The sequence below is a fragment of the Mya arenaria genome, chromosome 5 (genome assembly GCF_026914265.1).
Source record: "Mya arenaria isolate MELC-2E11 chromosome 5, ASM2691426v1".
Lineage (NCBI taxonomy): Eukaryota > Metazoa > Mollusca > Bivalvia > Myida > Myidae > Mya > Mya arenaria.
Genome location: NC_069126.1, coordinates 22506630 through 22529751, shown reverse-complemented (window position 1 = coordinate 22529751; position 23122 = coordinate 22506630). Strand labels below are relative to the sequence as shown.

The window sequence follows — 23122 nt, the reverse complement described above, 5'->3', positions numbered from 1 at the left end:
TACTTTTGCGATCAGTGAACATAAAGTAGACATGGTTTTGCTGTAATAAAGTATTTTACGTTATGATATTAAGATAGTTCTGGAAGATGTGGAGCTCTCGTTCTTCTAAGTTCGGTCGTTTGCGGTACAGACGTTATACTGGGATATTTTCCATCCTATTTACAGCGCCAAGCTTTCACTAAACGAACGTGATAACAAATCCATTCGAGGGAGGGCTGGAAATTATTCTAGCATGATTTAGGCTGTCAGGATTCATTTGCTTTTTTGATATAAAAGAAGTAAACCTTAAACTCGGATAACGTTTTGTGCGGGAATTGATTGTATACGACCATTTGATAATCTACAATCATAGTTTCATATTCAACTTACTTAAATGAGTGTATAACTTAAGGCAGATTTAATCAGAATCAGATTGTAAGTACAACATGCGCGGCTACGAACGGTGACCTTTTTATTTGTAACACCCTCACTCCGAACCGCGTCCTATACACTAAGCCGTTCAATCGTTTATTTACAAAGTCAAAACAACCAAGTCCGATGAACAAAATTTATTGTTAGAAATGATTTATTTATTACGTGTTGATTATTTTGTACTTTTACAGTAGAGCAAGCTGACTTTCAGATCTTAACCTGGCAGATTGCCTCAACCCGGTCTGTAGACCTGAAGATTTAAACCAAATTACATTATCTCAGATTTTAACTTCTTTGCAGAGTATAACCCACACTCCTAACCAGTGATAGACTCAGACTCTGACTCTAAACTAACTTTTTAACTTACTATCAAGCTCCGGATAAGTGTTTTATACCTTCCAATTGACCCCAATTGCAGTTGGCCATTTAGAACTGTTTCCTAACTACCCCTAAATAGTTTAACGATATCATGTCATATATTTAACCTCACGACAATAATCAAAGTGTTTTACTGGCTATTGCTACAAGAAAAAGCTTGTCAATTAATAGTTTCAGTGACGTAAAATTTAACTAGACCAAACCCCTTTAATAGGATTTTAGTAAACTAATAAAACTAATTTCTGGACAGTACTTAAAATAGCCATTAGCGGTTGACCTTAGCCGTAACCGATTGATCTTCGCTGGTACCAAGTAACGTATGAGTTTCAAAAGGCAGGTCTTTTGATAATTATTATTCAAGCCTTAGGGCCATTCTTAGCATATGCTAAAGCGATTGACTGTTCCATCTATTCTCAGAATATCTAATCGACACCTGCCGGTAACGCTAATTAATCTCCAATGAAAATAACCGCTACAGTATGGCATTTTGACCACTTAGCAGCTTAAGATAGGAACGATGACCGAACAAGTACAACATGCGTGATAGCTCTTTTAAATTCAATTAATACCGACAAGTACAACAAGCGCGGTGTATATTTTTATTATATATAATCACCGAGAAAAATGTAAGCAACCTTCCTCCTTCTAAGTGAAGTGTAATGTGCATATATTATATAAAACAAATCTTCGTTAAAGGATGAAAAGTCACAAAACCTTATGCAAATACAGATTTATAGTGTCTCAAGTGTCCAATTTTTAAGTTTGTGGCGCAAAACAAACTTCCTATCGTTACTATGAAACACATATACCCAATAAAAACGTTATAGCAGTGACCAGGAGGCCCGAGAATTGCCAAGTCGAAATGGCAAATACCAGGCAGACGCAAGGATTGAGTGGTGACCAAGCGGACCCAGGTCCTTCCGAGTACGAGTGGCGGTGACCAGAAGGACACAAGGGCTGCTGAGTTTAAATGGCGATGGCCAGCCAGCTCTGAGGCTTGTCTAGTGCTAGTGCCGGAGACCAGGCAGACATGTGGCTTGAAAAAAAAGACGTTGCAGGGAACAGGAAGATCAGATTTCTGCCAAGTCATAGTGGCAGTAACCAGGTAGATCCGAGGCTTGCCGAGTCCAAGAAACGGTGATCAAGATGACCCGATACTAACCGAGTCCTCGTTGCGGTGAGAAGGGTCTTGACGAGTTCGAGTGGTAATGACCAATCTGACCCGCGGTGAGTCGAGTTAACAAAGCGGTGTTCAAGCAGACTAGAGGCTTTTTGAGTCATCATGGCGGTTATCTGGCAGACCTGTGACTTGCCGACCCCGAATGGTGGTGACCAAACAGAAGAGTGGCTTGCCGAGTGCGAATGCCGGTCAAAGTCGATTTCTAAGCACTGTGTTTCGATATTAAAAATTTATGTTATTTGTTTTTGGTTTCGTCTATGAGATACAACTGTGACGTTTTTTACTGAGTCTATTTTAGCGAATGAATACAAATGGCCATAGGTAGAGTACATATATGTATGTGCATGCAGATAATATTAAATTAACAGCTACTTTACAGAAATAGCAAATGCATTATCGAATACACTTTATACAAAACCAGTGTCGTTGTTGATTGTGTATCACAAAAAAATTCTGGTCCATCAACATCTATCAGTACAATTTCGTGTAAATTGTCTTTATCAAGTTACGATTGAAAACTTTCTCATAGAAACAATATTAAAACTGAAACAATAACCTTGAGTACAACCCGACTTTATCGTATGATGTAAGTTTTTTTTGGGGATTTGCTTGAACTCATGTGAGATTCTTTAGTTTGATTTAGACTGGCTCCCGGGATAATAACATTGGTTTCATATGGAAGCGATTTTTCACTGGAGCTTGGATCTTGTAAAAAATCCAAATCATCATCTGCATAAATAGAAGTTTGTTGGATTTCATTCCTTTTATAATAAATTAACTTCTTTACATGTCCTATAACTGATAATGATGCTAATTGCCTTAATGGCAGAACAGATCATTAAAAAAAGTTTGAATAGTGGTTGTGAAACACAATGAAGAAACAACGGTTTCAAAAAATGAATGAAATAAAGTTTATTTTAATCCGAACAGTCATACGCTCTACGAGTAGGAAGGGTTCGGAAGTTTGTGATTTCAGGAATCGTCATTCAAACTTAAGTTAAACTTAAATCAAGGCCGTGCTGTCGAGCATGGCTGTCACCCAGATCGATGCTTATTCGACATATTGCACATGGACTTCATTCAGCTCTTCGTTAGTTTGACATTTATGTCCGACTGTTGAGTTTGTTAGTCATTCAGGTACTTATACGACTTTTAAAAAGAATTTAAACAGAGCTTATCAATGACGTATTTTGGTCCTGCTCCTGCTTCTACAACAATTACTAATATTCTTCGCCCATTTTATATCACTGTTACCATTTATCTCATTCCGAGTTTGAAGCACTTAACAAATTTAAAGTTTCAATATTGGCACATTCAACAACATTATTTCGGCTGTTTGGAAAAAAAAAAACGGGTAAAAACTTAGCGACACCAGAAATCAAATGGCAATATTTATCCATTACACCTACGCGTTGTGGTACGGTAACACTGTAATCAAAGAATATCAACAGCGTTAATGGTGATAGATTGACCTGTGTCATGAGCTAAATCTATAATAATAAGATTTGAGTATACACTGTTTCAGTGAACAGTAACGGTCCGAAGGTCGCCATTGTTCCAACATATTAACACAAGTGTATGTAACCACACAATACAACAAAACACAATATTGTTTTAACCCCTGGTGTTGAGCTTAATCTATAACGAGAAGGGCGCCATTGTTTCAGAGTGTATGTAACCATACAGTACAATAATCACACAATTCTATGTTTGCCCCTGCGGTTGAACTTTCAATATTAATAAACAATGACCAGGACCAGAAAAGCTTAATAAAGGACTAAAATGCGAGTACTAAATAAAAAACACATTTTTTTAATCAAGGCTCAGCACAAATAAATCAATATAAACTAAAGCAATGACACAAGGATTAATCGACAACCATGTTCAAAGTCACAAGGATGAATAACACAATTTACGTTTATCAAACGAGACAAAGAGATCCATTAGGTAATGGGAAAATATTCCATTCATATTTAATTATCAATTTAAGTGTGGTGAAAAGGTGTTAGTGTTACCGACTTTGACAATTAGTGAGTAAAGTAGTTCACTGGGGATGAATTTCTTTAAAAATTGAAATTATATTTTAAAAACTAATAATACTTTATCTATATCATTAATTGATAAAAAGCCTTACCATGGGCAGGGCAATCAATTTGAGTGAGAAAGATGCTTCGAAACTCACTTGGGGAGTAATGTCAACCCGCTTTTCACATACTTCTACCTTGTTTGATAGTGTTTCCCTACGTTCGTCTATACATTGAGCTCCCTATTAAATCGGAGCTGCTTAAATATGGCGGACCGTTAACCGTCGTATAACTAGTGTGCGGATAAATTACATCTCTTGAAATTTTAACAAATCTAGCTATTAATAGATGTACTTTAAAACAGGGTCCAAATCAGTTACACCAACTACTACGTCAGTGACTGTTATAATGACTTGTATTTTGCGTGCTGTGACTATTATCGATTAGCTACAATAGTGTCGTTTTGGTAAGAAGTTCTATAGGTGTGGGGAAAGTAGGATTTTGTTAAATACAATCGTATACATAATGTCGCAAGTAAAGAAATCCATGGGGCCGACATTTAACTTAAATGGGAATTATTTGATTTCTTGAAATTTTAGAAAAGAAAATACAAAGCATTCTTTATCGTTAAATGTCTAAATCTTCACGATGGGGTGCGACGAATATAAGCTTTAGTGAATTTAAATTTATGCACTCGTGTGCTAAAATGACACAGTTTGACATCAAAAAATACATTGCTATTTTCTGTTTATATTTCATAATTATCACACATACACACACACACACACACACACACACACACACGCACACACACGCACACACACGCACACACATACACACACAAACACACACATGCACACACGCACGCACGGCACGCAGGCACGCACGCACGCACACACACACGCACGCCCCCCCCCCCCCACACACACGGTCCATTTTTTATTCGAAAATCAATAAATGTAAGACACTTAAAAACTGACGTATGTAAAATGGCATTTGCGGGACTCAAACGTTAATGTGGAAACAACCAGGTATTTTTGATAATCAGCGCATAACAAGCTGAGGTGTTGCATCATTAAAGAAGCTGTCAACGAACTTTGTTTTTTTAATTTTGCCACATGTTTAATCGTTATAGCCGGTAAGTACATTTCCGAGCAAACACTCAAAAGCAAGCAGTAAAAGTATACCACTAGAGGTCCGGTGGTTCAGGACCATAAAATCAAACTATATGTTACATTCCTAACAGGTTCAAGCAAATAAACCTACCATTGTTTGTTTATTGACATAGTGTAGGTTCTGAATAAACCAAATGAAAAACGACTTTTATATAAATTGTTTATACAACAAATAAACAATGATTGAGCTATAGTGTTTTGATCCAACTTAGATCTTAGTCAACAACTGGAAGTTAAATGTATACAATTTGAAGTACAGCCGGTTCAATTCATTGTCTTACCAACAACAACTTGTTGTGCTTCCGGTACTTCAGTGAAGCAATTGTCGACTGAAAGGGCGAACAGTATTTTCTTTCCCCATAAAAACAAATGCAGTGTCTGTTTATATTTTTTAAAATGATCATTGCACGAAGTCGTTTTTCAAGGAGTGCACTTAAAGTGTATGTTTGCGAAAGCAATGCTTCCCCAATGAATAATATAAGTTGCTCAATATACCGTGCTTTTAACTGGTACGTAAAATACATGTAGATATTTCATTATTATCTAATTCAAACAACATAAAGTGCTACTGCTACAACAACAACTACTATTTTGTCTGCTACCGCCTGGTGCTTTCGGGTCTAGCACTGCTGGTGCAACTGCTGTTTCTACTTCAATTGAACTTCAATTACTGCTTCTGTCATTTGTGATGATGATTATGTAAGTGCGGCTGTTAATGCTATTTCTACTACTATTACTACCACTACCACTACCACTACCACTACAACTACTACTACAACTACTACTACTACTACTACTACTACTACTACTACTACTACTACTACTACTGCTACTGCTACTGCTACTGCTACTGCTGCTGCTGCTGCTGCTGCTGCTGCTGCTGCTGCTGCTGCTGCTGCTGCTGCTGCTGCTGCTGCTGCTGCTGCTGCTACTACTACTACTACTACTACTACTACTACTACTACTACTACTACTACTACTACTACTACTACTACTACTTCTACTGCTACTGCTGCTGCTGCTGCTGCTGCTGCTGCTGCTGCTGCTGCTGCTGCTGCTGCTGCTGCTGCTGCTGCTGCTGCTGCTGCTGCTGCTGCTGCTGCTGCTGCTGCTGCTACTACTACTACTACTACTACTACTACTACTACTACTACTACTACTACTACTACTACTACTACTACTACTACTACTACTACTACTACTACTACTACTACTACTACTACTACTACTACTACTACTACTACTACTACTACTACTACTACTACTACTACTACTACTACTACTACTACTACTACTACTACTACTACTACTACTACTACTACTACTACTTCTACTACTACTACTACTACTACTACTACTACTACTACTACTACTACTACTACTACTACTACTACTACTACTACTACTACTACTACTACTACTACTACTACTACTACTACTACTACTACTACTACTACTACTACTACTACTACTACTACTACTACTACTACTACTACTACTACTACTACTACTACTACAACAACTACACTACTATTAAATTTATAAAAAATAACATATTTTGTTTCAATCACGGTTGACCTCATTTTAATCAACAACTAGGTGTGCAACGAAGGAAGTATTTTGGTTGGAAACAGATTCAGATTGAGAGAGCGATTGACAATGGACGGTGCCAGTGGGTTGAGTTTTCTCAACCTCTTTGTTGACTGGTCGAAGATTCGAAATGGCTTTTCTGTTGCACAATTGACTAGACACGGTAGTTGTTTAATGAGTTTGAATTCTTGTGTGCGGTTATCAAAACGGCCTTGGTGTCCGGCACGATATTATGCAGTAGTTTCTAACACTGGTATTCGTCAACTGCTTTCCAATTGACAGTACCGGCAGATTGGTATTCCTTGCCATGACCTTCATGAGGTCATTCAGTTTGTTGATGCCAACTGTCGCTCGTAAAAACAACTGTTCCTCCTCCTCGGGAAACTTCTGATTTGATATCGTGGACAGAACGGATGATCTTCAGCTGTAAAATAGTCAACAGACATTAGAGGATTCATGAAACTGATGGTATGTGTTTATAATTATCATGTAGGTCATAGATAATCCCTTTGTAGATTCCAAAAAGTTGCTTTTTTGTTTAGCTTCAAATTAGGTTGGGTTGGGATTTAATTAATGGAAGTCAAAAGACAGGTATTTGCCAAGGTTTGTGCTTGGCTGACTCAAGACAGATACATAACAAATGCCAATAAGACTGAAAGGTATCACCGATTGCTCTTGCTAAGTAGATTGGTGCCGGCCGTGGTTCCCTGAAGATCTGTCTTATCATACATAATGCACCAGTCAATTGTACCCACGGGCCCCTAGGTCCGAGGAATAGAGGGGACTTTGACTTTCGATCCACCTAAACCCAGTTAAAAATCCCGCCCTGCAGTGACGAACTTCTGGTAAAATCCCCGCCAAATGCCCCCGTACCCCAGGGACCCTAGGTATGGCATATGTCAGACTATTTTTGGCGCGAAGATATAACCACCGCATTCACACGGCACTGCGGGGCCACCTGAAAGGTAAAAACAGGGCCCATTTCCCCAGCTTTCCCCGGTATATCCCCCCGGCCCTGGGGGGGGGGGGCGTTGTTTTAATTGACTGGTGCAATGTCGTTGCAACGCAGTTGTTTGTTTATTTTTAAATATTAGCATTATGCACAAATTCTTATATGTCATCATATTAACTAAGGCCATATCAAAATCATAACTCGTTTGTCTGAGTTTTAAGTGTCCATTTCCGTTAAAGCCGCAACAAGTTTATCATTTGTTCTACGGAACTTGCCAAAAAAAAGTAGCAAAATGGAAAAGAAGAAATATGGGAGGCAAAACTAAGCGTAAATGATCTAAATTGGAAAAATGGTTATACCCAATCATTTAAACTTTGCATTGATACCAAATGAAGAGCATTTCAGTAAAAAAATCTTCTTAGAATACTGCCTGATAATAGTGAACTTTATCGATACAATATTAGTTCTTGCAGTCTTTGTGATTTTTGCTCAATGTATATAGATTCGAACAAAAATATGTTTTGGGAATGCCATTCAACTCAAATATTCTGGACATAACACGGTTTCTTACAAGCATATTTGAGGTTGATATTTCGACAATAAATTACAGTGATGTCACTTTTTGTAACTTTAAGTCTTTAAACAGGAATTATGAATATGCAATTAACTTTGTTATACTTTTTGAAAAAAACACTTTATATTTAAATCAAAGTGTGAAGGAAGTACGCCTATCATTGAGGTTTTTGTTCCAGAGACTGCAAATAGAAAAGATAATAGCTATGGCTAAAAATAAATTGCATACGTTTCCTGGTAGATGGATCCTAGTACTTAACAAGCTAAATTCTTGAATATCGCAAGTTTACACCAATGTAAGAATGTAAATTTTATCCACATTGCTTTCTTGCTTTCTTCTATCTAACATTTCTTACTCTCTTAACTAACACCCAAAAATAGAAAAACCCAAATATTTTTTCATGATTGAATTTGGTACACGACTTTCGTATACTTTATGAATATATGTATGATGTTCATGTATGTTTAAGAAAATAAAATTGAAAAAAAGAGAAAAAAGGAGCAACGAGCAAGCGACCCCCCAACTTATTTAATTTAAGGTAAATCAGAGCTGAGAGGCAAGTGAAAGCGAAAACAAAATTAAAAAATGTATATTTCTGACCGAATATATCATCATTTTCTATAAAATAATAATTTTAGGTTTGCAAGAATAAATATATCTGTCATGTTTTTTCCGTCTGAATTGAAAAAAGATTGACCCTGGGGCAAGCTGCATTTCCAGTTACTCGGCAAGCAAGGCTTATGCGCATGCCCTCCGGTTAGATTTTGTCGGTACAGCTGGTAACAGATAATTGGTGTGGCCTTTGTTTTATTTTAATATTTACAGAATTCATTTTTTTATCAACAATTTTAATTGTCCAAATACAACTTCACCTGTTATTTGCCACATGGTAAACTTATTTTTAGACTTAAAGGTGATAGATATATAGCAATGGAGTGATATACTTAAAGCTGCACTCTCACAGATTTACCCTCAGGTCTGATTTTTCTTTCCGACCAAAACAACATGAGCGATACCTATAATATTCTCTCTATATTAATAAATAAGGCAGAAAATAATTGTATTTGCAGTTCATTTTTCCCTTTCTCATATTAGTAGTCAGGGGGGCTCATCCAGTCGATATGCACTCGGTAACCCTTTCTTTATTCTATATAAAACCGCCATCTTGGATCGATTAGAAAATGAGTCGTTTTTTGAACCCACTCGGGCGTGAAATTATCGGGACTTCTGTAGCAGACCACAGTCAGTAGACGTAATTGGATAATATGGTAAACCTAGCAGACGACGCTAAAATTCAAGCAATAGTGTCCTTGATCGTCTATTTTTTGACTGAAAATTATCTACCGCTATTTTACTAAGTTAAACCTAACCCCTAGCAGACGACGGTAAACCATTCGCGTGAATCATCGGGACAGGTCTTGACACGATCAACAGTTTTTGGAAAACCAGTTTTATTTATAGCACCACTCGAAAAACCCATTTTATTTTTATCAATTTCTGCCAGACAAGTATAGACTTGTTAACAACGTACAAAAGCAAACGCTCTGCTCAATAATAATCATTTCACACGGAGCCTTCAAAGAGTACAGATATAACTACTATGAATTATAGACGTCAAAACAGTATCGCACAAAACGGTCCAACTCAGGTAAGCAGACGATAGCATTATCTCTCGTATAGCTATGCAGCAATACGAAATTCAAAAGAAAGGAGAAATGTAAATAATTCTCTCTTTCTTGTATGCAAGTTTTTTCGTAACTATATTTATATCTCGTCAAACTCTACGATATTTAAACCATCTTCATTGAAAAAGTCGATGAAAGAAGTGTTTAATCATTATTTTTCGGTGGTTAAGGGTCTACATCGGAATAGAAAACAACTACGAGGATTTATTTACAAATTTATTTACATATGTACAGTGATATTTAAGACAAAAGTATAATACAAACTATGTTATTGATATATACATTCACTCAATGTAACTCGCTTTGATCTAGCTATCGAATTTTTTAGGATAATATTTATATTTCACAAAGTATTGTTTATGTTGTCCTTTCCCTTTTGTTTTCAAAATTTTATCGATTTTAAAACTCTGGTCTGGGTCATAGTTCACCTTTTGCAGTTCAGATTCATAAAATGTCCCTTTGATTTCCTCGTCCTGTAAGTCAACTAGTCTATAGATCGGAATTGTTCCTCTATGATAACGTTTTTGTACTTTAAACACTTCACCAGAATACGTTTCATCGTACGCTCGAGTAAACACGTTCCTAAGATGACTGATACGTACAAACGCACCAATTTTAAACTTGAACTGCCTGAGTTTTGAACTTATTTGTCTGCGTTTTGGGTTTCGCGCAAAATATGTGGCTAGCCGCACTTCCTCCTGGTTAGTGTGGTTCACATCAGCAGGTGTCATACCAATTGTTCTGTGATAGGTTTTGTTGTAGTTCTCTGCAATGTCTTGTAGCACTGGTAGGAATGAACTCGTCTCCTTGTACGAAAAATAACGCATGATTCTGGTCTTGATTGTCAAAATAGCCCTCTCTGACGTGGAAGCTTTGGTTTCGTTTTGGGTAGGAAAGTAAAGAATGTCTTCTTTCTTCATCAGCTCTTGCACTTTTTTGGCGCTAAATTCTTGGCCTGAAAGTATACAATCAGTGTATGTAGTATTTGACAAAGTATACTAGTATTATTATCACGATTTCGATAACTTTCTTAATTATTGTGAAATTAAAATAAACTTGAAATCAACTATACCTTTATCAGTGATCAGCTTGGCTGGAGGTCGTCTTGATGTTGTAAATATTGTTCTGAATGCGTTAGCCACCTCTTCACCAGTTTTGTACTTGAGTGGCTGTAACCACACGTACTTGGAGAATGTATCAATCACCAGCAGAATATACTTGAAACCCTCGTTCCAGTCAGCGAATTTTGTCATATCGATCAAGTCCGCCATCCATAAGTCATCTTTCCCAGCGCTAACTACATGATTTCTCTGAAATCTTCTTCTGACTGGTTTATGTAGACTGTACGATTCTTGATCATGCAAGAATTTACGTATTATATGCATACCGATATGGAATTTGCCTTCATTTTTCACCACTTTATATAGTTTCTGTGGTCCGGCAAATCCACCGGGGTGTTTTGGGTTATAGTATATTGTTTTTAAATAATCCTCCACCGGAGCCATGTTTACTGTTCGATGTCCACAACACAAATAATCAGTCATATTCGAGCTACGACAATTTATGCATTTTCTGAGTCACTCTCTTCCTCGTTATCATTATCGGAATCCGTCTCTTCGCCTTCTTCGTCACTCATTCCCACATCAAATAAATCTTGGAATGAGTTTTTATGCATGCGTAATACCCTCTTTACTGCCGATGTGCTATTCATACCCTTCGATATTAATGTGTCTATACGAGCCATGATTTTCTTGTGCAGTCTATTGTTTCTGAGAGGCAGCAAGGCATTGGAGGCAAATGCATGAGAAAATCACTGGAGCGTATCCTCCTCCTCCTCCTACTCCTCCACCTCCTCCACCTCCTCCTCCACCACCACCGCCGCGGGGAATGTCGCCATCATCACCAGAAGAAAACAAGAATGTTGTGTTCCAACATCCATTCACTATGATGATTTCGGGTCCTACAGGTATTTTTTATTTTTAACCTTTTTCTTGTAGTTTTTATTTCTTTTTATGTAATAAGGTTTCTTTATATACATAACATTATGCTAGTTGTTTGATACTAAATCAAAAACACTGAAATAATTATCTCTTTTAGCTTGTGGGAAGACAACTATGATTAAGGAAATGTTGCAAAATCACACCTCGAAAATTCAGCCCGATATTCACAGGATTGTGTGGTTATACAAACGGTGGCAACCATTATACACCGAAATTTATACATCAGTACAACCTCGAGTGGAATTTATCAAGGGTATTCCCAACGACTTGGAAGACGACGAGTTCTTTGATCCCGAGATAAACAATTTACTGATATTGGATGACCTGTTCTCTGAATCCGGCAAGGATAAACGTATCACAGGCCTTTTTACTGAGGGATCGCACCATAGATCTCTATCCGTGATTTCTGTTAATCAGAATTTATTCGGAAACAAGGATCCCACACAAAGAAGAAACTGCCACTATCTGATTTTATACAACAACCCAGTCGACAAACAATCCATCATGACCCTGGCAAGACAGATGTACCCGGGACAAAGTGATACACTTTTGAACATGTTTGCAAAAGCGACAAAACGTCCCTACGGATATCTAATGGTGGATTTGAAGCCATTTACACCGGATAATCAGAGGCTAACATGTTATACGCCTGAACAATATGTTGACAATTGGCATCCGATACATCACGTGACTCCTCCAGAATTTATAAATAAGGAACAAGTCCCAACAAATCATCATTCTTCAGTTGGAATTCAAACAGTGCACATCGCAGAAGAAACAGAAAATATGGATAAAGGACAGGCTTGTGACGATTGTGGACAGTTATTCGAGTCTGGCCATGACGTGCAGAGACACGTTAAGAGTGGCTGGTGCCCCGAACGTAGGGAACACAAGAAACGAAATCATGATGAAATCAGTGACAGTGATGGTGAAGATGATTCAGTGGAAGACAATGAGTCTTTTATACAATTGTGGAAAAGAGCGAAAGAGGCCAATGAAGACAAATACGAGAAGATATATAACAGATTTATAGATGATGGGGATCAGAGTGATGATGCCATGAAATGACTGAAGAGCGTATGCAGCCCCACAACGAGCAGGCATTTTTCAACAAGTACACTACATTGATAGACACTTACATGCCTTGCTGCCTCTCAGAAACAATAGACTGCACAAGAAAATCATGGCTCGTATAGACACATTAATATCGAAGGGTATGAATAGCACATCGGCAGTAAAGAGGGTATTACGCATGCATAAAAACTCATTCCAAGATTTATTTGATGTGGGAATGAGTGACGAAGAAGGCGAAGAGACGGATTCCGATAATGATAACGAGGAAGAGAGTGACTCAGAAAATGCATAAATTGTCGTAGCTCGAATATGACTGATTATTTGTGTTGTGGACATCGAACAGTAAACATGGCTCCGGTGGAGGATTATTTAAAAACCATATACTATAACCCAAAACACCCCGGTGGATTTGCCGGACCACAGAAACTATATAAAGTGGTGAAAAATGAAGGCAAATTCCATATCGGTATGCATAGAATACGTAAATTCTTGCATGATCAAGAATCGTACAGTCTACATAAACCAGTCAGAAGAAGATTTCAGAGAAATCATGTAGTTAGCGCTGGGAAAGATGACTTATGGATGGCGGACTTGATGATATGACAAAATTCGCTGACTGGAACGAGGGTTTCAAGTATATTCTGCTGGTGATTGATACATTCTCCAAGTACGTGTAATAAACATACATAAAACGTGTCGTGATACTTTTTTTTTTTGTGTTTGTTATATTTTGTTTACAGACATCGAAATCTCCGACGACGGATCTAAAAACAGAACAGAACAAGCTCTTCGATAAATGTTTGAATCAGAAGACATTAACATATAATGTTATTATATTGTTATATAATTGCAATGGAAAGGGAAAAGTAACATAAATTATTTATCTTCCAATCATGCAAACAGTTCCAATAGGAAACATAAGTATCTGAAATGTGTTATGCATTATCTTATACAATCGATACTCTCCGAGTTTAACTTACATTTCATACTGATATTTTTGCATACTAAGACTTGTTTTTGACCAAAATCATATCTGTTTTTTCTGGTACAGCACATCTCTTTTCCATTCCACATTTTGTTAGCCTTTGTCCTCTTTGCTGAACTTGTATAAGTATGAGATGATTCATCAAATGTATCAGTTTGTTGAACATCACCCACCAAGACTTTATCAACGTATATTTATATTGTCGGAGCTGGGATAGCATTTCGCACTTAACAGATAGATGTAGAGTTTTCACCATGAAAGAATTCAGGAACTGTTAGAACAGGCAGGCTACCTGTCTCTGGAATTGAAACATAATGATTTAATAACAGCATTTAACAGCATTCAATTTACTCACCATCTATATTTTTCCAACACAAAGAATAATAAATCAAACTCAACATGTGTCTCTTGTTTGCTTACCTACGCTACATAGAATGCCGTGCTCTTCGTAAGGTGTTTCAAAGGCTTCATGAGAAACCTGACATGTCACATTCCGTCTATGCATTCCGGCCATTTCTTGACACACGTTTTGGTATCGGTACGACCCTTTATTCCCTTCGATTTTAGCTAGAACAAATGAGTTCTGTCCTATTAAAAGTCGGACTTGTACGGGCTCTGTTCCTTTTTCAGTTTTGCAATAAACGTCGGAGCCTCCATAAACATAAATACATTCTGTTATATTAAAGTCAGAGAACTTTGGACCAAGAACTGGGTACCCAGGTGTATCTGAAAAACAACCAAAATCATTTTAATCACTTTGAATATACTATAAACCTTATCAACTGCAATATTTTTAACAAATAATATTCTTTATTATTCCTAAACCATTTAAGTTTATTGATATGAACTGATTAAGTAGATTGAGATATTCTCATTGTTCGCATTTGTACCTAATGCTTATTATCATTGAATGTTTTGATTTCTTAAAACGAAGAAACTACATGTACAGGCCTTGTGGAAAAATCAAGATTGTGTAAGAATATTTTAATGACTACAAATGATTTTTAACAGAAAACAGGATGCAACAAAGACAATCAAAGAAAGCTAATGTTACCCTTTGAAACTATTAGTGATATATACCTTTCAGATATATAGCTATCGTGTTTGTTCTAATTGTTTTGTTTGTTGAACATCCAGCGTTAAAATTCGATCCGTTATATTCATTTGAAGCCTTCCATTTTAAAAGAAACGACCCATCTTCCAAATCTGTTTTAACATTTATCCCAATCATTGTTTGGAATGTTGTGTCCTTGTCTTTTAGGTATCTAAATTCTACGTCACATCCCCAATGATAGAACGGTGTCGCTTTCAGTGTAACCTCCCTGTCCACAAAAGCTGGTCCTACCACTGAGATATTTCCATACTTGTTCTCTGCTGCACAGACGTTGCCAAAAAGAGCTGAAACAGAGGTTTTGAACTAATATAAAATACACACCTTATCCTCAATAACGCAACAGTACTAACTGAACTACAATGAAGTATTATTATAAAATGTCCAATGGTTAAAAACACACGAGGTGAATAACACAGGTTATAGAACTCCAAATAAAATATCTGAAATTATTGAAAATTCGTGAACAATAAGGAAGAACTCCAAATAAAATATCTGAAATTATTGAAAATTCGTGAACAATAAACGTAGGAAGAAATATACGTTATATTGCTATTTCTATCACATTTCGCATTATAAGTAATATTTATACACATATATATACTAGTAGTAGTAGTAGTGGTAGTAGCAGTAGACGAAGCAGAAACAGAAACAGTAGCAGTAGTTGTAGCAGTAGTAGCAGATAGCGGCAGCAGTAGCAGTTGCAAAAGTAGTAGTTACACAAGTAACAATGCACTGTTATTATCATAATCACTCGTTTCCAATACTGAGTTAAAAGGAGTATAATTTAAAGTGTTTTACTTATCTAACATACCGAAATTTAGTGCGGCAAGTAGTGCACATATAATCATCCTTTGTCGTGGCATATCTCCGTAAAATTATTAATAAATAATGCGAATGTTTTTGTTCGGTCTATACATTGCCAATTGTGTTACGCCCGTTACTTATTATTTTAAGAAAATAGACACCGACCATCAATTTTCAAATAGGGAGAATATGAGTTGTTTGCCCGTTTTGCCCCCAATTGTTTAACTGGTGTACCGGAAACTCGTAAGTTATACTTTCGATTTGACAATGGATTGAACTGATAGACATTTCATCTATAGGAAAGATGTGTTCATCTGCAGACAGACTTTATATTCTTTAACGTTGTGAATCATACCAAAAAGGAAATTAAATACGTCTAACGATGTACTTTAACATTGCATCGTTGAGTGTTTCAAACCACAATGAAAGTGAATGAATTGAAAGATTTTCAATGTATGGGAATGGATGACAAACACTTTTTAAATTGACACAGTACTCGACACTCACTTTTTTTTCAATATTAACGTATTTGATGAATAAATACGTTTGTCGTATCACCGACTCATCGAATATGATATTTATTTTTATGCATAGTGACCCAATATATTATTGTACCACTTAAAAGTCATAATGAGCTGATTACTGATAAATGAAAAACGAGTTAGATCTTTCTTGACCATAGAAATCTCGTTAGAAACATTTTTTTCTCTATACTTTTCAAACGATACCTTTATATAATGGGGCAGCCAGACTTCCAAAGTGCTATAATCGTCCATGTTATTTTTAAGGCAAAAGAATAATTGTTTCTAATAAAAATTATGTTTTTTACGTATTATTCCTCCATTCATTATAATAAAACCAAAATTACACCCCAAATTCACGAAACTGTACATTGGATTCCTTTGAGTAGAGTTTATATGGGCATGTTGTGCAGTCATTACGTCGGTGTATAGCTTAAACGTCCGTCAACTTAAGCTAGTATTTTGTACACTGAGAAACGTAGCCTTATACGAGTTTTTGAAGATGTTGTGAGACAGACACTGTCCGTTTGTAAATATCAATGCTCATTAAATGAAGGTAATTATAAATGGTGTCTGTGCTAGACTTCAACTGCTGATCTCCTAGCTCCCTTCTAATCAGGTTTCATTCAAAAGGGTTCCAATTCTTGGAATGCTCTAGCAGTAGATATTGTTTCTTCTCCATCGTTGCCTTTATTGAAGTATAACCTTAACAAAAACAGAACTAAAGTACCAATAGTCTTTTTTGATGGTGATCGCAAATCTAGTGTTGCTCACGCGAAACTGCGTATGCCCTGTAGAAGAATTAACAATCACCTGTTTGATTTTTTGAAAAAAAACAATGTCGATACCCCCTACTGCCAATGTGGAGAAATCGAGAATACATACCATATAACTTCTTCACCTGTCCATTATATCAATCTAAAAACATTTTTTGATCAGTTATCCAATATAAGGCCACAGTCACTCAAAACATTACGTTGGATCGACGGAACCAAAATGATATTCAATCAAGTACAGCACTATATCCGACAAATATCCGGAAACCTGATAGTGGTACTTCCAATGAAAACAAGACGTATCTTTGTATCTCTAAGCCGCAAAAGTCTAAAACTGTATGACAATCATACTTCAGGTATTCATCCAATTAAACTCGAAATAACTCAAACGGTACGCTGCTTTCATTGACAGGATGCAATCACGGACAGAAGAAGGACGTAAAAAATAAAAGGACGGACACCAAACTCATATTTTTTAATCAATGTGGCTTGGTAATGATTAATATGAATTTTGTTTGTTGAATTCGATCAATATTTTAACATGTGTGTGTGTTTTGCCTTGGAATATCACGTTCACTGGAACTAGCTTATTTGACCACAACCTCACACTTGTACCGACATCAGTGATTACTAAATGAAAATTATAAGCATTTTTTTCCATTTTCTAGAGCGTTACTATCACCTATCGGCAAAATAATTTCTGTCATATTAAACATGCAAATAACTAAGCTGTTATTAAAACCCCTTATGAAGTATTTATATTGTTATAGCATATTGTTTACTTTTTCCCATGTCTGACTCTTTCAAATTTGAAAGAACCTTTATTTGAGTTATTTAAACTTATTTCACAATATAAAGTTTTCAATAAAATAACAAGCATGTTATTATTGTAAAATAGTAAATCATCCCGACGTAGGGCTTTCAATGACGTCAAAGCAAATCCTAACTAACGTAGGCCTATATTTAGTAAAAAATGAATGTGCAGTGATTTCAACAGTTTCAGAATATCCTTGTTATTGAAGCTTTAAGAAACAGTCGAAAAAATACCGTAAAACCGTTTAATCAAGATACGAACAGAGGAGAGCTTAAACATTGTATAACAAAATGTCGCTGCTAGGGTTGATGAACAGTTGCTTCAACCTTGCCCTCAACCAGACGTCTTTATACAGAGAGTATATGTGGCAATAAGTAAAATTTACCACATAATTTGAAATACAGTTCAAAAGCAATAACTGACGGACGTAACGAACAAAAGGGTAGTTCCAGCTCTAAATATTTTTTTGCGATAAAAGGGGGTATAATTGTATTAAAACGAAAACACAATGACCGTATGCGTTATCCAAATGTTAGTTGGAGACAACAGTCCATGCACTTACTATTGTGTGTCATCCCATGGTGTAAATTGGACCGCAAACCCTAAATATATATTTTGCCTTTTTTAGCAAGTTGATTTTTAAGTACAAACTGATAAATGAAGCTACAAAAAATATGAAACGTAGATCAAAAGTTGTGCATATAACCGCTTCCTCGGTATCCCGTAAAACAGATCGACCGCTGAAATGTCTAACTACTCGAGAAGGGTTCGCTGGTTATTGAGAGAGGAAAATATTGGATGATAGTTGCCACATAATATAGTAGACAATCAATATATAAGAAAAGGACTGAACAGCAAAATCATTCCAATGTCTCGGATTTATTTCTACAGATTAACTTTCGTGGGCAAATCTCAAAACAATTCAAAAGTTGACGTTGGTTTAAAAATACACACCACTATATTAATCTCGGCATTCGCGAATATAAAATCACAACGTCAACGCGATGAATGACATTTTTTTTTAATCTAAATAATAATCAAGTACTTCATGTAAGTTTTAAAACAATCTGTCGCCAATAATTGGAGTAATTGCATGCGTTTACGGTATATTGGACAAAACGTACACTTGCAGTCAGGATAAGACATAAAACATTGACAGCCAAACTGAATGTAACACATTTTGACAAAGGAAATATATTATCGAGTTGGAAATGACGTAATCGATTTGTGTCAAGCCCTGTGCACACTGACCTTTAATTTGAAAGTTAAAAAGGGCTAAAATATTAGAACAGTGAAAATGTCAACTGTTATTTCACTCTTCGAAACATTGAAATATCATTTTCTCACTGTACAATCTTTACCAATCGCCTCAAAGCATACAATACAAACATACAACTTCACCATTAACGCAAACTACACCTTGACCATTACTATGATTTTTTCGTTCCATGAACATAAGGAAAAAATGAATATTAAAATGCATGAAATTCTCATAATAAAAACTAACCAATACTGTATGTGAGCAATAACGATCCGGAACGGCCATGCAACATTACAATGGAAACTATTCAGAGATTATAATCGCTAACGTTCTGATTCTGAGTTTCAGAATCATAACTCTAAAGAGCAAGTGATTATTTCATTGTAGAAATGCTACTTCTTGGGAATTTAAGTCAACATTGCTGCATTTGTGATAAATATCAGCTAAAACAATAGTTTAAACCACAGAAATAATGCAAATTTACTTTTTATACATTTCAAATAATGAATCAATCTCAAACTAATACTTAAAACGTTAGTGATTGTTTGGTTGTAAAATCAAAATTAATGTCATAAACTGACAATACAAACGTCAATCAATATATGCAAGGGTACGAAATTATTTTATGATAAACACAATTGACGTTTTCCCTATTATTTTACGGATATAAGTCTACGTATAAATGCCAGGGAAACAAACGAACTGCATCAACTAAGGTATATGTTGATGATGTTTTATGTAGTACATATGTTGAGACTGAGCAAACTGGGATTGCATTTACTTTGATGATTAAACATGCTACCCCAATTATGTGACTGTATCTCATATTTATAAATAATGAAATGTAAAACAGAATTTCAATATCAATCAAAGCGTCTGAGAATCAGGCTTAAGTTTATAAAGTGAGTAACAGAAATGAAATACATCAAAATGTATACCGGGTGTATTTTGTTTTAATATTTAAACGAAACATTTAATTCCGTCGAGACTATGATACATTTATTTTCGAATAATACATGCAAAGATGGCCTTAATATTTATTAACTAGTTTAACCTTAAAATAAAAAAAATAAGCGTTGAACAGTCCTGCTTGTTTACAACTGAAATGACAACCTCTTTTCCAATGGAAATCATAATACAAATCGTTATCCGTACTTAATATGCCAACATTCCTTTTTTTAGATATTTGAACTGCGTGAAATTTTGAGTTGGTAGTGCTCCTAAAGCATGTTCAACATTTTCATTTTAAAAGAAGCTGTGCTTTAACTAATGAAAACTACGTTGACTGACATCACTGTTTAGTTTTCATCTTTTTTGAATATAACTTAATCAATCAATGTTCCTTTATGAATGTTTGCATTTTAAAAAGAAATATACTGACGATTTATAAAATACATAATAAAAATAGTTCTACGTACAGATTCCACGTTTTTTGTGGTTGACAAACTAAATCAAACTAAACCAAATTGAAAATTAGATTATAAACAAAAGTCAAACGTTAACAAATGATTCGAAAACAAATTTTACCGCGCAGATAGTATTAAGAGTCCGGCGCTAAATGGCCACCTGCTCCACTACATCTTGAGAAAGCTGGTTATCAAAGTGGGTTAAGCTTTGATGAAATGCATGGCACCAAACTGAAGTTATTGAACCACAAACTGATAGGTTTGGATTCTACGTCAGTAAAATCTATATCAAAGTAAATGTTAACTAGAAAGCGAACTTTAAAATACATCTTTCAAAATATGAATGAGGTATCGATACACAAGCTTATTCACTAAATGTGTATAACAAGTAACCAAGGAGTAATTCTGAAAACTAGAAGCAGCACAAATCCCTTCTTTTGTAAGCACGAAAACATGATAAGTTAAGTAATTATCTTTATCATGTCATATAACCGCTAAGTAATATCTTTAGTACTTCATTTCAGATATATGTTTCAAAATCAATTTCTTTACGTAACTAACGGAAAAACATCAAATACTTTCCTTTTTATTTTGACTTCGAATGAATATCGTTACCATACTCTATATAACACAACAATATCGCAGCCAAAGAGCAGTAATTCTGATGAAAATAAACGAAGCACGAAACGCTTTCTTCATATTCACCTGACAGTGTACAAATTGCCTGATAATCTTTGAAAGTTTAAAGCAAGTTGTTCACAGATTAACACAAAAACCATACGCAACTTTGAAACAGAATAAAGCGGCTTAAAACAATATTTACATTAATTAACAAACTGTTTAACAAAAACAACATTTTATTAGAAATGTAAATTTTTAAATACCTGGAATGAAAGTTCATGATGTATCTTCTTTCACTGATCCTATATGGTGTTTTTGAAGGTCCATAAAAATTAATCAACATGAAATATTGAACGCACTTTGTGAACACTATATTAATCCAGCAACACCTTCCGAAATCCTCATGAAATAAGTTATTTAAAGACTTTTGCACGAGTGACACTTAGATAGGTCTTTTTTAAGTTTTCCTTTTTATATATTGCCAAAGACCATTGATCAGGAGGTCTGCCTCTGATTCATTAATAAAATAAACGATTTCTGAATAAAACATGTCATGAATCTATGTCAATAAACAAACAAAAATGATTTTCAAACAATGAAGTACTGAATTGTAATTGCATATACTTGTTACAAGGTGTATGATAACTTTGAAACACGATGATTTCCCACTAAATAGCGGCACACAAAATCCTACCGGAAGGAAAATATCTATAACAACACCAACGATAGGTTTTAGAGGAGAACAGCACACACCAATATTTGTCTATACTCCATTTGAAGACAAATGGTGTTAAAATGGTATTAGATAAGTTTGAAACACAAGACTGTTACTCTTATATATACTTGATAGACAGAGGAACCTACTAAGGGACATAATTCTTTTCAAGATCGACGTAGCATAATCTCATTTCTCCATTTGGTTCTGCAAGTGATGCATATTCAAAAATCAATTTCGTCAAATGATGTGTGAGGAATTCAACACTCAATATTTTCTTACTACATACTTTCTAAGAAAAGGAAACATAACACATGACCGTGACTCCGGTCGAAATGGAAGTAGCACAAATCCTTTATTTGTCATTCCTTGATCACGATACCTGTCAGAATGTATAGAAGTTAAAAGACAAGACCACAGGATGGACGGACAAACACCACAACAACAAAATGTGTGTATGGCTTGCATATTTTAACAACATATATGAGCATACAATCTAAGCAACAAATTGTATATCTGTGACTTTAAGTAAACCCACTAGAATCACAGTATTGAACATTTTTGTTATTTCAAAATCAGATTAAAGAAGGTCTTTCACTGTGACTTAAGGGATATTGTTTTAACTATCTTATTGTTTTTAAAAATTTACTTTGATTATGTACAATTTCATTAATATGGTTCTTAAATAACACAGTGCCAGTGATGGATGGATTACCTTATACATGTGTCACTGGGCATTGAAAGCGTTACACTTGCTACTGCTGTTAATACATCGATATATTTTCATTTTCTAAAGGATGCGGTGTCGCATGGCACGAGAATGATGAACAATTTCAGAATGCGTTAACATGTAACAATTTCAATTCTGGGCATTGCACCTATAAAAGATGTGAATTCCAAAACGCTTGATCTAGATGCGGCGACAGTCATCCTGCAATGCGATGTTAAAGGGTTCACCCAGCTCAAACCTCTTGACAGGACATTGAATTCAACTTCGATAACGCAGCAGTGGTGCAAATTCTTAATACGCTTACAACGAAGTCAGATAGGAATATTGCATCT

General features: G+C 35.6%; 1 protein-coding gene across 2 annotated transcripts; it reads right to left on the bottom strand.

Moving 5' to 3' along the window:
* Positions 1–13351: 13351 nt before the first annotated feature.
* Positions 13352–16074, bottom strand: LOC128233526 (uncharacterized). 2 transcript variants are annotated; one of them, XR_008260714.1, is made up of 5 exons: positions 15954–16074; positions 15109–15426; positions 14449–14754; positions 14024–14326; positions 13352–13807 (listed from the first exon to the last, which is right to left on the bottom strand). XR_008260714.1 is itself a non-coding variant. In XM_052947233.1 (4 exons), the coding sequence occupies exons 1-4, from the start codon at positions 16003–16005 to the stop codon at positions 14256–14258; spliced, it is 747 nt and encodes a 248-aa protein (XP_052803193.1). In that variant the 5' UTR covers positions 16006–16074; the 3' UTR covers positions 13935–14255. The 2 variants fall into 2 exon arrangements, 1 of the variants encoding a protein (XP_052803193.1); XM_052947233.1 differs by lacking the exon at positions 13352–13807 and having other exon boundaries at positions 13935–14326.
* Positions 16075–23122: the final 7048 nt, after the last annotated feature.

Excerpts from the sequence above, each read along its gene's own strand:
- LOC128233526 (XM_052947233.1), bottom strand. The coding sequence starts at position 16,005 with ATGCCACGACAAAGGATGATTATATGTGCACTACTTGCCGCACTAAAT. Across the intron at positions 15,427-15,953 it reads ACTTGCCGCACTAAATTTCG|CTCTTTTTGGCAACGTCTGT; the intron begins GTATGTTAGATA and ends CCTCTGTTTCAG. Across the intron at positions 14,755-15,108 it reads GATAGCTATATATCTGAAAG|ATACACCTGGGTACCCAGTT; the intron begins GTATATATCACT and ends GTTGTTTTTCAG.